This window comes from Ostrinia furnacalis, unplaced genomic scaffold (genome assembly GCF_004193835.3).
Source record: "Ostrinia furnacalis isolate ACB-3 unplaced genomic scaffold, ASM419383v2 OfSCF2912, whole genome shotgun sequence".
In the NCBI taxonomy this organism is placed as follows: domain Eukaryota; kingdom Metazoa; phylum Arthropoda; class Insecta; order Lepidoptera; family Crambidae; genus Ostrinia; species Ostrinia furnacalis.
The window spans coordinates 76897-89962 of NW_021133151.1; the positions used below are offsets into that span (position 1 = coordinate 76897).

General features: G+C 41.1%; 1 protein-coding gene across 1 annotated transcript in view; it reads right to left on the reverse strand.

The window, feature by feature from the left end:
* Window positions 1–13066, reverse strand: part of Tomosyn (syntaxin-binding protein tomosyn) — a 78431-nt gene that overhangs the window by 30891 nt on the left and 34474 nt on the right. The window contains exons 4-10 of the mRNA XM_028310101.1: window positions 11279–11342; window positions 8659–8875; window positions 7689–7764; window positions 6876–7030; window positions 6101–6264; window positions 3847–3974; window positions 3226–3305 (exon numbers count right to left, since the gene is read on the reverse strand). Coding sequence (XP_028165902.1) covers window positions 3226–3305; window positions 3847–3974; window positions 6101–6264; window positions 6876–7030; window positions 7689–7764; window positions 8659–8875; window positions 11279–11342 — 884 coding nt within the window. The remainder of the gene's footprint in view (window positions 1–3225; window positions 3306–3846; window positions 3975–6100; window positions 6265–6875; window positions 7031–7688; window positions 7765–8658; window positions 8876–11278; window positions 11343–13066) is intronic.

The window sequence follows — 13066 nt, forward strand, 5'->3', positions numbered from 1 at the left end:
GAGAGAATAGAGTACACCGCAGCGCATTTTTGGGGAATATGTGGTTCGGTTAATTGTTTGGTTTCGGTTTATAATATTACAAGCAAGAAAAGTTTAGCAATGAGCTTCATAATTCAGTATTTTGATTCAAAATAAATTTTATCGGGAGTTCACTTTCAATATTTCGAAGCCACTTAATGTTAAAGGAGTCTAATTGCATTATTATTCCTTACACTAACTTACATAAGACATTACATTTTTGCAACCACAACTTTTTTGTAACTAGTGCTGAACCTGTTTGTATTTAATATCTTGTTACGACTTTCTAAGTAAATTTTTGATTTGATTTGATTAATTTTTTTTTTAACTATGTCTACTAATAGTAGGAAAATAAAATATACTTTCAAATAAACTGACCTCTGGCCACCTTGATTGTTCGACCACGCGCAAGGGCAGCGTGGGCGCCTGCTCGATAGACGGATGGCCTAATAAAGACTGGACAAATTGGATTAAGGTCACTATGGATCTCTCTCTTGGGACAAGCTGTTCGGCAGTTCGATAATCATGATAAATTAACTTTCAATACTTACTTCGAAAAAAGTTTTTTTTTTATTGTTAGTCGTTGATTGTTGAGATTGAATTTCGGATTTATGTAGTACGTGATAGTCTTGAATCAAAAGCAAAGGAAAAACATAGAAGCTGTCTAAAAAGTTTCAAATGAAAGTCACGGGAATACTTAATATTGTTTTCATTTTAAGCATTTTCTAAAGATACGAGTAAATATAAAGTTTGCTGTCGCATTTCTACGAGATATTTTAAATTTTCACTAACTTACTTGCACACTTCCACGATGAGGTAGCTAATTTGTTTGGACTTGGGATACGCTTGTGTGACTTTAATTTCACGTAATCAAACCATCTAAAGTTTTTTTTAAATAGCTACACTTCAATAGTCGAATCGATACAAGTTCTTAGATAGTACCTACCTATCTAATAGAAGTACCTTCTATGACTTAATTCGCTATTTAATATTCTACACTTCACTTTGAACAGCGTTCATTGACACGGGCTTTGACTTAGCTCATTAGTCAATTCTGAGAAATTTTACGTCTATAATTATGTAAATCATAATGTCTGGAGAACACATTGATGATTATTTGGAAATCATAACGGCTCAGTCGGCTTCTCCCCATAACGCGTGTACAATTAATAAGCTCAAAGTTTGAAGTTTCGAGGAATTAGAAGTGAAGTTTCGATCAAACAATCCATAATACGAGTATTTCTTGTACCGTTTTAACATTTCTGGAGAAACAGCTCTACCTAGCTACAAATACGATTGTGAGTTTACGAGAACAAAGGACAGTTTCAGATGATTGCATTTCACGTATCAAGATGTAAGGCAGAGGTTCACAACATAATCAAAGAACGTTATAATTTTTAATTTTCCCTATTCCACTAATGTGTCACGATTTCTTAGTATTTTTATTATTATCTTGCCTAGTATGTATTAGAAATGTAATGGATGGACGTAATAGGTTGTAATTATAGTGTTGTGTAATAAAAGTTTTAATTCGTTGCTTTTTTAAATAAATACAATCAAAAAAGTTTAAAAGCTCCAGCGACCATTGATTGGTGTCATTCAATTAAAAATAGGGTATTATTTTGCTATTTTTTTTCAGACCAAATGATATTTAAAAAAGTTATTTATTTATTTTCGTAGCACGTACTTATGTGTAGAAACTGTTGAGAACCGGTGTACATTGGTCAGAGTTTAAATCCTTTGTTGGTAGAGAAGACACGTTGAAATTGCTTTATTTGCCTTCACATATGAGACTTCTGTGTTGAGATTTATTTTCGTGGTCGTATTTCCTATGAGAAAACAAGTCCAATTAGGTTCATGTTATTAACAAAGTGTAAATAAATATTGATGATGAAACATGCGAAGTACTTATAATTATTTACTTACATACCTTACCTTTACCACTTGTTGGGTTTTATTTGCGTTTGCACCTTCTTTTTACACCTTTTTCGTTTCAGCATCGAAAAATAGGCTTTCAGATTTACTTTAGTAGCCGTGACAAATATTTAACTTCGGCTTTCCTAGGATGGTCGATTTATCAAGGAGATGTATCAAAGATTTAGTTCCAACGGGACACAATTTCAAGGGGACAAATTTTCAATCAGACACATTCCCACGTGGACACAGTTGCAAACTGACACAATACAGTCAGTCGAATAAATGAAAGTGAAATGAAAAATATATTGTAACGTTATGGACTACGCAGAGACGTGTCCTAACGTTAATCTTAAATTAGAAATAAAATTAGCATAATAAAATAAAACTACGTAATAAATTAAAAATATACTTAATTTAATAATATAAAACTTAACAATAACTCTTAATACTAATTTACTTAAAACTAAATCTTAATGCTACAAGAGAATTAAATTAACTAATATAATGAACCCTAAATTTAATCTCACACATAATTGGTTTTTTAAGTCTTTATCACACGCATCCCTAAGGTGGGAGTGTCTAACCCGCGCGACGAGCCGATGGGTTCCGACAACAGCCGATCACACGAACTGGCAGTCGCTCGGTTTTCTCCGCGCCAGACCGCAATTTGCTATATACTACGCAACACCTGTGCCTTTCTCCTAAGCGAAACCGTTACGTACGCGCACTCCGCGTCTCGTTTAAATACGTTGCCGCGTTGGAAGTTAAACACTATCTATACTTCTATACTAATATTATAAAGCTGAAGTTGTGGAACATGACGCTCAACTACCATAAGCAGTTAGAGCATTTACTTTACACAATCTTGGTTTGTCTATATATACTGGGCAGGGTAAAAAACTTCGTCACCGCGATGCAGGATTGTATGCGCGGTGGAGTTTGCCATAGTAAGATCGTAACAGCGCCATCTGTTGGTACGGTTTGTAGTGGCGCAATTTATTAATCACAGTTTGTTTATTTGGTTGAACGCGCTAATCTCAGGAACTACTGAACCAATTTGAAAAATNAATGTGATAATTTGGGAAACGTTTTTTGGCCAAACATTAGTAATCCGAATATTTTGCGTGTTTTCGATGTCTACTCGGGGATATATGGATGCGCGTGCGCATGTTTGCGACCAAGTCGGCTGATATACTCAACATTTTAGAAAATTGATATCACTGAATCAGATAAAGAGTTTTCAAAAATTAAATTATAATAAAAATACCTAATTTAAGAAATGTGACTCACCTTTAGAACATTTTAATTTGTACAAAATCTGTAAGGTCCCAGCACTAGCATCCCAAAATTTTACACTACCATCTGCATGCCTGAAAACAAACAATTTAAAAAACTTTATGACAATCAATATTAACAAAATTAAGGCCTGATTTATCAATCATCGAATGACTTATCTGATGAATAAAATTGGCACTTTGACAATTTCAGCGTGGTTTCAGTATGGGGAATATGTCAAAATGTCAATTTTATTCTTTAGTTAAAAGATATCCGTCGATTGAAAAATCAGCCCTAAGTAAGGTATTTGGCGCTCCACAAGTCTAATTCTTTATCAACCTGACACAGGCAGTCTATTGACATGTAAAGCCCGATCCGTGAGCACGTAGAATTTTGTCCAAAGACCCCTAGCTGCCCATCCTTATCTCTCGCGCGTAATTATATTGCTGTCGCGACTGTCCGACTGAAGAGACTGGCACCCGCAGTGAGTGTGCGAGCGCGATAGCAACATAATTACGCGTGAGCGATAAGGATGGGTAGCTTGGGGTCATTGGACAAAATTCTACGTGCTCACGGACCAGACTATAGAAGTGGTAAATGAATTACAGTTAAAGATGTATATCAAAAGCCACTGACCCTGTAAGAATAATTTCGCTATAGGAGCAGGAGGCGGGCGCCCACTCGCCGCCGTTGATGGGCCACAGCTTCTCGCTGAAGCTCGACTTCTTGTTGCCCTGCCGCCCCACCGAGTAGAACGCTGGGATCTGGGAACACGTACAACGCAAGTGACATACGAGCTGAAGTACAAGAGCACGAGGCAAGATCAACAACTTCAGAAAAGAGGGTAATTCTCTATCATACAAGGATGGTGGTTTACCATTTGTACGAGCACGATCGTACATCCTGCTGCAGCACCGTCAGCATCGACCGCCGGGCGACCCATGAACCCTCAGCGTGCACCGTCGGCACTCTACACCGACGGCACACTAGCAAATACGTTTCATTCATCATCATCATCATCATTTCAGCCACAGGACGTCCACTGCTGAACATAGGCCTCCCTCCATACGTTTCATTGTGTACAGTAAATAACTTATGTATAAATAGCAATAGTTAATACCAATAAATCAGATATCAACCGTCCGTCGTTGTGTCTCATTTCCCCCCGCTGCGGCCAAGACACCCTTAGCCGTCGCTATGATCAGTCCGGTGAGTCTGCCGGGCTGGCAGCGGGTCCCCGCCGCCTACCTGCCGTCCTAACGCTGCTGCCCTGGGCGACCTGGGAGCAGCTTCCTTCCTATCAAACCCTTATTATGTTTAAGTATCTATTGTTAGGCAGGGCTAGGGCTCTAGGGACTTAGTGTCTTAGGGAATAGGGACTCTAGGCTCACTAGGGAGTTAGTTCCCTTCCTGACCGCATATCCCGGGCAAGGGAGCGGTGCCTTACAACCACTGCCTCCCGCCCGTACACCATTAAAAATAGTTTTCTGAAATCAGATTCATCAGAAATTCTGAATTCATGTGGGCTGGGTGGCTTGTGTTGTGACAGTTTTGGTGAATACTGTGAGCCCAAATCCACATGCATAAAAAGTCTCTACTGTGGAAAAAATAACTCCTGTAAACTCTGTGGAAGCTCCACTTCTGATGGCCAGATCATTTTTTTTCTTGGCCTGTATCTCACCTGATGGTAAGTGACTATCAGGCCGAAGGTGGAAGCGAGCTTCACCCGGAATACACAATACAATACAATATGGTCGAGTGAAGCGATGGCTGGTTCACACGTCATGTCTGTGAACAGGCGCTGCCTTCGGGGACTGGTCAAGACAAGATATACCTACCTTAAATTTTTTAACATAACAATTAACAATCAACTTAGACAGTTGCACGGCACTAAATATAAGTATATACAATTTATTTAAAACTACCACACGGTTTTGTTATGGTGCCTTGCTTTTCTCTCTAGAGTTTTCTTGCCTTGTCTCCTAAATAGTTTTATATCTGGCACTTAGCCAGAAGGATATCTTAGACTTGTCATGCTCACTAAAATGTCTCTGGGGTAGTGGCGTGTGAGGCGGGTCGTTACATTCCCTATAATATGGTCGAGTGAAGCGATGGCTGGTTCACACGTCATGTCTGTGAACAGGCGCTGCCTTCGGGGACTGGTCAAGGAAAGATATACCTGACATAAAATATATGTATCAAAACGCAACAATTAACCTAGAAATTAGCACGGCACTAAAGAAATATATTCAAAACTGCCACGCGGTCTCGTGCTAGATGGGCGTCTTAAAGGCCACCTTCTATCAACGGGAGCGCGTGGTAAGTAACTTGCTTCTGAATGTATGTAACTTCCTACTTTTTTATATTTTTAAACCGGCAGACAGTGGTGACTGAGTTTGTTGCGGCGCTTCTTCTCAGCACTTGCCAAATGTTTGTCTCGAAGCGCTGGTAGGGCAAAAAAAGAATGAGACATGTATAGGCTCCTTAAGAGCATTTGACGATTTGCAAGAACTAATTTAATTATTCTAAACAAATAAAGATAATTTTGATTTTGATTTTGATTTTGATTTTGAATCCTCAACCACGGAGGAACTGGCTATCTTACCTCTAACTGCCGGAACACAATAGTGCTGTTAACATTGTTGTTATGGCGACAGACTTAGGTAAGATGGTGGTAGCTAGCCAGGCGGACTTAGAACAAGCCTTTAAACCACCAACCAAACCGAACAGAAAAATCTGCCCCCACTGGGAATCGAACCCGGGACCTCTGCGTCTGAAGCAGGTGGTCTTACCACTAGACCACAGAGGCGGTTCATTACTTTCCATTCACTTCACCTAATCTGCATTTCGTGCAGGCCAGGAGTTCCCCGTTGTAGTTAAAAAAGCTTACTAGATCTGAAGGGCAGTCAGCGAAATAGGAACAGCACGTGACCGGCGACTCGTGGATGTCCATGGGATAGGGGTTCTCGAAGCAGGGGTAGCCGGGCGACTGCAGGTCGATCACCACCAGGTCGTTCTGCAGCAGCACCACTATCGCGTACGGCTCCTGGTAGTCTGGAACAGTTGTGGATTTACATTACGTTGGTGTTTCGACAGGTTCGATCAAATAAGGTTAGGAAAGTTACCAGGAAAACAATTCATTGGCCAAAATTTAAGTTTCTGTAGAATTACGAAGAAACCAAAGAAGAAGCAGAATTTACTTCTATGTATTTCTTTGATTCCGATGTTGATCTCATAGGTTGTTTATTAGCAACCGAAAGATGGGTCAGTATCATAGGTTCTCAGAAAGCGGTAGGTAGAGTAACTATATATTTAGTTAGAAAGAAATAGACTCGGTGTATCGATGTCCTGGTATAGCTCGCAGGAAAGCAGTGAGGTCAGGACTAGTTGTCATGGAATTCCATAGGAGAAGCCTGTCCAGCAGTGACGATTAATTCGGCTGAAAAGAAACCCAATAAAGTTCGACAGCTGGCACTAGTAGTGTAGTACCAGTAGTATTTTCTTTTTTTTATGTGACAGGAGGCAAACGAGCAGACGGATCACCTGATGGTAAGTGATTACCGTCGCCCATAGACACCCGCAGACCCAGGGGCGTTACAGGTGCGTTGCCGGCCTTTAAGGTGAAGATACATAGTATGTGGGTTGTGTGTATTGGCGTGGCTTACCTGCCGTGTGCGGCGACTCGCAGAGCGTGACGAAGTCCACGACGCTGTGCTCCATCTCCAACACCGTCGTGCCCTTGCCGTTGAGCACCGTGATGCTGTGCGTGCGTCCTGCTTTGTCCGTGGGCAGCCCGCCCGAGAAGATCACCAGGCTCTCTCTGAAACACCACATATCGGCCGTTGAGCTCTCGTCACAGAATAAAGAGATGAACAAAGTGTTATTTTACACAGACGATAGCATTTCAGACTATCCCAACTACATTTTTGAGAAATCCTATTACAACACAGCAGGGATTTTTTTGGTTTGATCTGCCACTGTGCTTAGTAGACACATCGTTTATTTCCTTTCCATTTACACACATGGAATAAATTAAATCAAGTTCAACATTCTCAAATTGGAATCCTCGAATGATGAAATTAGCTTAACGTAAAATCTGATAACGTCATAGCAAGCAGTAACATTACGAAGATTTTGAATTCCTGAAGCCATTGCCGTCGTCTGTTCGTCGTAACGAGCGAATTAAGCCGCCGGTCCCGCGGGCGCGATCGCATTTGCCCGAACATTCGGACGAATGGCTAAATTAGCCATTTGCGCGGCCGGCGCTCGCTGAGACGATTGTCAATTCATCGGAAATATCTAGATCTATCTTAGTATGCTAAGGAAATTCCGGTGGGATCTCATCTGATTTGTCGAGTGTTTATCTTAAAGTGGACCAATCTAATGAATAAGTTTGTAATAATCAAAACTGTACATTAGTGAGATGTGTCAAGTAGGGATAATAGATAAGGCAAGCAATAAAAATATTGTAAACTCACCCTGTCCTTGAGGTTTTCCATTCCAGTCTGAGTATCGGTTTGCAGGGTTCCAGTTTGCCGTCTTTGTTCGCTTTCGCTGGAAGCAGAAGGCATCAAATTTTACTCCGGGACACGATTCGAATCCCTATTGATGGGAATCTTTTCAAATCTTAGATAATAACAAACGGTTTGTAAATAGGGGGACGTAAGGAGGCTCGAGGAGGGATGAAGGATCTGTTTGATGTAATCGGCCCATTTTTAATCAATCTCAAACGTATGTGATGTAAAAGATGGCAGTGTTTTGGATGAGATCTATTTCTAAGACATTTTTGTGTAAGTTACAAGTAAGTAAATTGGAGTGTAAGTTGTAAGAAAATGAACACACAATATAATTAGGGAAGGCGTCGCAACTGAGGACTGTCAAATATGATTACGCACAAGCATTTACCAAGTAAGGAAAACCAAAGTGACCGACATAGCCCACAGAATTGCTAAAATCAAGTGGCAGTGATCAGGGCACGTAGTACGTAGAGTTGATGGCCGCTGTGGCAGAAAAGTTCTCGAGTGGCGACTACGGGCCGGAAGACGTAGTGTGGGCAGGCCTCCCACTAGCTGGACCGACGGCCTGGTGAAGGATGCAGGCAGCGCAGGACCGGTCGTTATGGAAATCCTTGGGGGAGGCCTTTGTCCAGCAGTGGACGTCATTTGGCTGAAACGAACGAAGCACTTACCATGAGGGTATCCACTGAGGTGGGGCGCGGCGACCGGAGGCCTTTGTCCAGCAGTGGAGGTCATTTGACAAAAAACAAGCACTTCCCATGAGGGTATGACACGGAGGTGGGGCGCGGCGACCGGAGGCCTTTGTCCAGCAGTGGAGGTCATTTGACAAAAAACAAGCACTTACCATGAGGGTATGACACTGAGGTGGGGCGCGGCGACCGGAGGCCTTTGTCCAGCAGTGGAGGTCATTTGACAAAAACGAAGCACTTACCATGAGGGTATGATACTGAGGTGGGGCGCGGCGACCGCGTGGTCCAGGTGGCGAGCGCGCCGTCGCAGTGCGCCGTCATGAACTTGCCGTCGTGCTGCCAGGCGGCGGCGCGCACGCCCTCGCCCGGCGCGCCCGCGCCCAGGCAGCCGCGCCATTCAGCCGCGCGCGCGCGCAGGTCCCACACCACCACCAGCCCCGTCTCGAACGCTATCAGCAGCTGCGCACAACCACCGTCATCGTCAGGTCGCTTAGTGTAGCACGAGCCGTTTCTAAAGGTTCGACCAAACCACGATAGCCGAACGGTGAAGGCCGACTCGTGATCCGGGGAACGCGGGTTCGGTCCACGCCGCCGCTCGACTAAATTGTGGTGAGCTCACTCGTCATACAAGCATATTTAGCTTAGTACGAGGGGCTAACGGGAATATTATATGTATAGTAATTTGTGTAATAATAACAAATTACTAATAATCTTTAAAAAAAACCAACGCGTGCAGCCCGCGTGCGCGATGGCGATGTTGATCAGTAGAAATCTGTAGTATCGCCATCGCTATCGCGCACGCGGGCTGCACGCTTTGGTTTGGTCGAACCTTATGGGGATTTAGTTTTCACTACAGCAGGATGACCCTTCTAATTTACCACGAGGAAAAGGGGGGATTTAGCTTACTCTCTCCGATGGCCTGATGAGTAGGGGAGAATACACACACCCGACAATGAACTAGATATAAGCCTATAAGTATTTAGCTAAGTACGAGTAGATCCAATTGAACGCACCACATGCTAGAATCTACGCTTGACTCTGAGTCGACTTTAGTAATACGAGCCTACGCCTTTACGCGCCGTCATAATCGTCCGAAATGACTCACATTAATAACCCCCAATCACGAAGTAATTTCACTTATCGAGCATAATTGGTTGTAAAATTAAATAAGTAGGATTTCAAAAACATATCGGGGAATATAGGTAACATTACCGATGCACAATTATTAGAATAGCGGGCGGTTAAAAAATTATAAACTAGTTACCTACCGTACGATTTGATTTTAACACAGATTTCAACTTTGCCAAAAATACTTATTATTGTAAACTTCCACGATCACAATGAATTATAACTGGATTTCTATTATAAATTAACTGGATAACACTAACGAACGAACCGAAGTCAATGCGTGGACTGCGTGGCTGTTCTTAGGAGAAAAATCGCTCTACCCTCTTTTTAAAATTTTATTACGTTCAACGCCGGTACCAGGCCTGGCTCACTCCGCGCGGTACATCCGATAATTACCTACAGCGAAGCGCCCCGCCGGCGGGTATTATATCAGTCGAGTGTCACGCGCGCGCCCGTCAGGACGCTGGCGTGCGTTGTAGTACCTAATTCTATGCTCGAAGTATTATTATAAAATGGACATAAAGAGAAAGAAATATTATTGTGCGGCGTTCGGGTGTTTAAATTCGAAAAGAAATCTACCGGATTTATCTCTTTTTTCGCTTCCCAAAGATGCTGAAAGGTATGTTGGCCATGTAGGTAATCAATAATTCTTAGGATAGTATAGGAACCTAGCCTACCATGACTACTGCTCAGAATGCGTTCGTTCGTTTCAGCAAATTAATGACGTCCACTGCTGGACAAAGGCCTCTCCCAAGGTTTTCCATAATGAATGCGTACTTACCTACATACGTACCTCATTACAAATAAGTATATTAATTATTTTTTTACTAGACACTACTAGACAGCAACCCTAACAGCGTAAGAAGAGTTCAGAGGCACGCGATAGAAAGAGACAAAACTTGTAGGTGAATAAAATTGTAGGTACGTAGTGCTGTGCGAGCTGAATTCCACTGTATCGCGTCGTAGCAAGACTCGCATTTATTTAAATCGTCTTGCGGAGTAATCCTTCTGTACCTGTACTATTACTTATTCTGTGCCGGTACCCCTTTTAGCTACTCACTACTTTCTCGTGTTTGTTCTTGACACACTTCGTTTTAATAGAACCACAATAATGATTCGTTCCGAGTACGAATCACAAAAAATAAGGATGCTATCTAGCTCGGAGTGCATAGGGACGAAATTGCAAAAATAAATCTATTATTTAAAAACCAACTGAATGAAATAAGTTTTTTGAAATTTGAACGAACTGTATTAAATCAGCTTAAATGAATCATTAAAGTTTCTACAGGGGATTTAATGGCGGTAATAAAAGGAATTGCCGTTGAACAAAGTTAAAGTGCAGCCCTTCGTGGAGCCAACAGCCGTGAGCGCTGCGAAGGGCGATTTGTCCGACTCTCGAAACTTATATTGAGCATCACAAACTTCTCTAGCGTTAATTGACGATTTAAAAGTTAGCCCAAACAAGAACTCTCAGAAACAATAACAAGCGCAGGAGAGGAGGGTACAATCGATAAGTATTTGCAGACGGCCCGACGAAAACTATTGGCTTTTGTTACGAATAATACCTAACTTTGCCCTTCACAAGGTTGAAAAACATTAAAATGGCGAAGGTTCTACTGTAATTACATGGTATTTGGTTACCTTCAGCTCGTCCTATGAAATACAAATAAGAACGAATGAAATAGATTGTAAGAATATGACCGACATACATAATAAAGACAAAAATATCAGTACCTTGCTCGCATCGAGGGGGTTGTCGCTGACTTCCACCACCGCACCGGGGTGGTTCGGCCTCGTTCTGGAACAACAAGTACTCACATTAATAAAAACTAATATTACAAAATTAAATGCGAAAGATTTGGCATGGCTGACGTTTATGAATTTAGATATCGATGTCACCTAGGGTAGTACAATTAATTGTTAGAATAACGAACTAATTTTGTTCCATTATTGTATAAAAGATAATAAAATGATAAGTTTTATTGTTTTAAACTTTCGTGGTCACAAAATTCAATTATTTATTAATTATAACTGGATTTCTAATATGAAACTACCTTTTGTAGACGAGACCGACATTTCGGCGCAGTGCACTAACTATGGTCACGGGTAAACAGAATCAAATGCGGGTGGTAGTTATTGCAAGACAAATCTGTCTACCGTCTTTTGTGCCTTTTATCACTCGGCGTTGGTACCATTATTCACTCACTCACTTTTTATTCGAACTTGTTCTCGACACCCCTCACTATAGTAACTTAAATGATAAGTTTTATTTGTGACTACTTAAGATAAAATAGCACACATAACTTTACACAAGTTCAAAATTAAATTTAAAAAAAATCATTCAATTTAACTAAAAAAAAATAACTTTCATTTAAAATTAATAAAGAAGACATTTTAAATTGTTTCTCTGTCTTTAGTACTAATTTTAAAGGAGGCAGGGGTAAATTGGCTTAAAACTTGTAAGTAACCATGTGAAAAGTATGAAAGCGGCTAGTAAGAAAATAAATAAAAACCTTTTTGTAGCCAATTGACGTAGGTGTACCTGATATTTTATGAAAATGTCAGCAAAAATGTGTGTCAAACAATTTCCCCGAAACCTTTTCCAACAAACAGAGCCCATGTCTAACAATCGTAGTTTTTGAGTCGGGCACCTAAAGGGACGGACGGTGACAGATTATGGCGTGTTGCGTCAAGGCGGCCTAGTTTTTGTCGGAGCAGCTTTGTCAATACGGGCCGGAGTAGGGCTGCTCAAGAATGCCTCCTGAATTTTGTATGTTGTTGTCTTACAGTTGTCGTATTCTGGTTTCGTTGTCTTTGTAAGCCTACTTATAAAGTTGGTTATCTATAAATGAATCCTAATCCAAATCTGTCCGTCAACTGTCAAATTTCAATATGGTTTTGGTCAAAAAATCTATGGATTTGGTCAAAAAATCTATGGTTTTCGATGTTTTTACATTTCCCTATTGTTTAAAAGACTTGAATCCATATTAAAGTGTAAATGCATCGAAAATTTTAGATACTTGATCGAAAACTGATTGAAATTTGACAGCTGAAGGACGGATTTGGATTAAGGTTGATTATAGAACAAAAATACCTGTTTGTATTATTATTATAAAGAGCTGTGGTTTTCTGAATAAAGAAAAATAAAATAAAATAAAAATAAAAAATAAAATAGAAAACCGTCCTAAGTGATACAACTAATATCTGTCTAGGTTTGTATAAATCTTCACTGCATGCCGAGTCCCGAAAAGTTTGATTATGAAATAAATCTGTAAGCCCTGACAGCGTAAACAGAGAGCTGCCGCGCGCCGCCTCGGCGCCACTTGTTGCGGCGCCTCCCTCCCCGGCAGCTACCCACCACCGCGGTGACACGTCACTCATGTTTCCCTCCCAGGACTCTGGCTAAAGCTCGATTCGGGAATCTTTACGAGACAATAAATTACGATAATTGGCATCGTTATTAATCGTAGTTAAGTTTCGACACTTCTGTTCTCACTTCTTCTGACAAAGTGCACATAATAA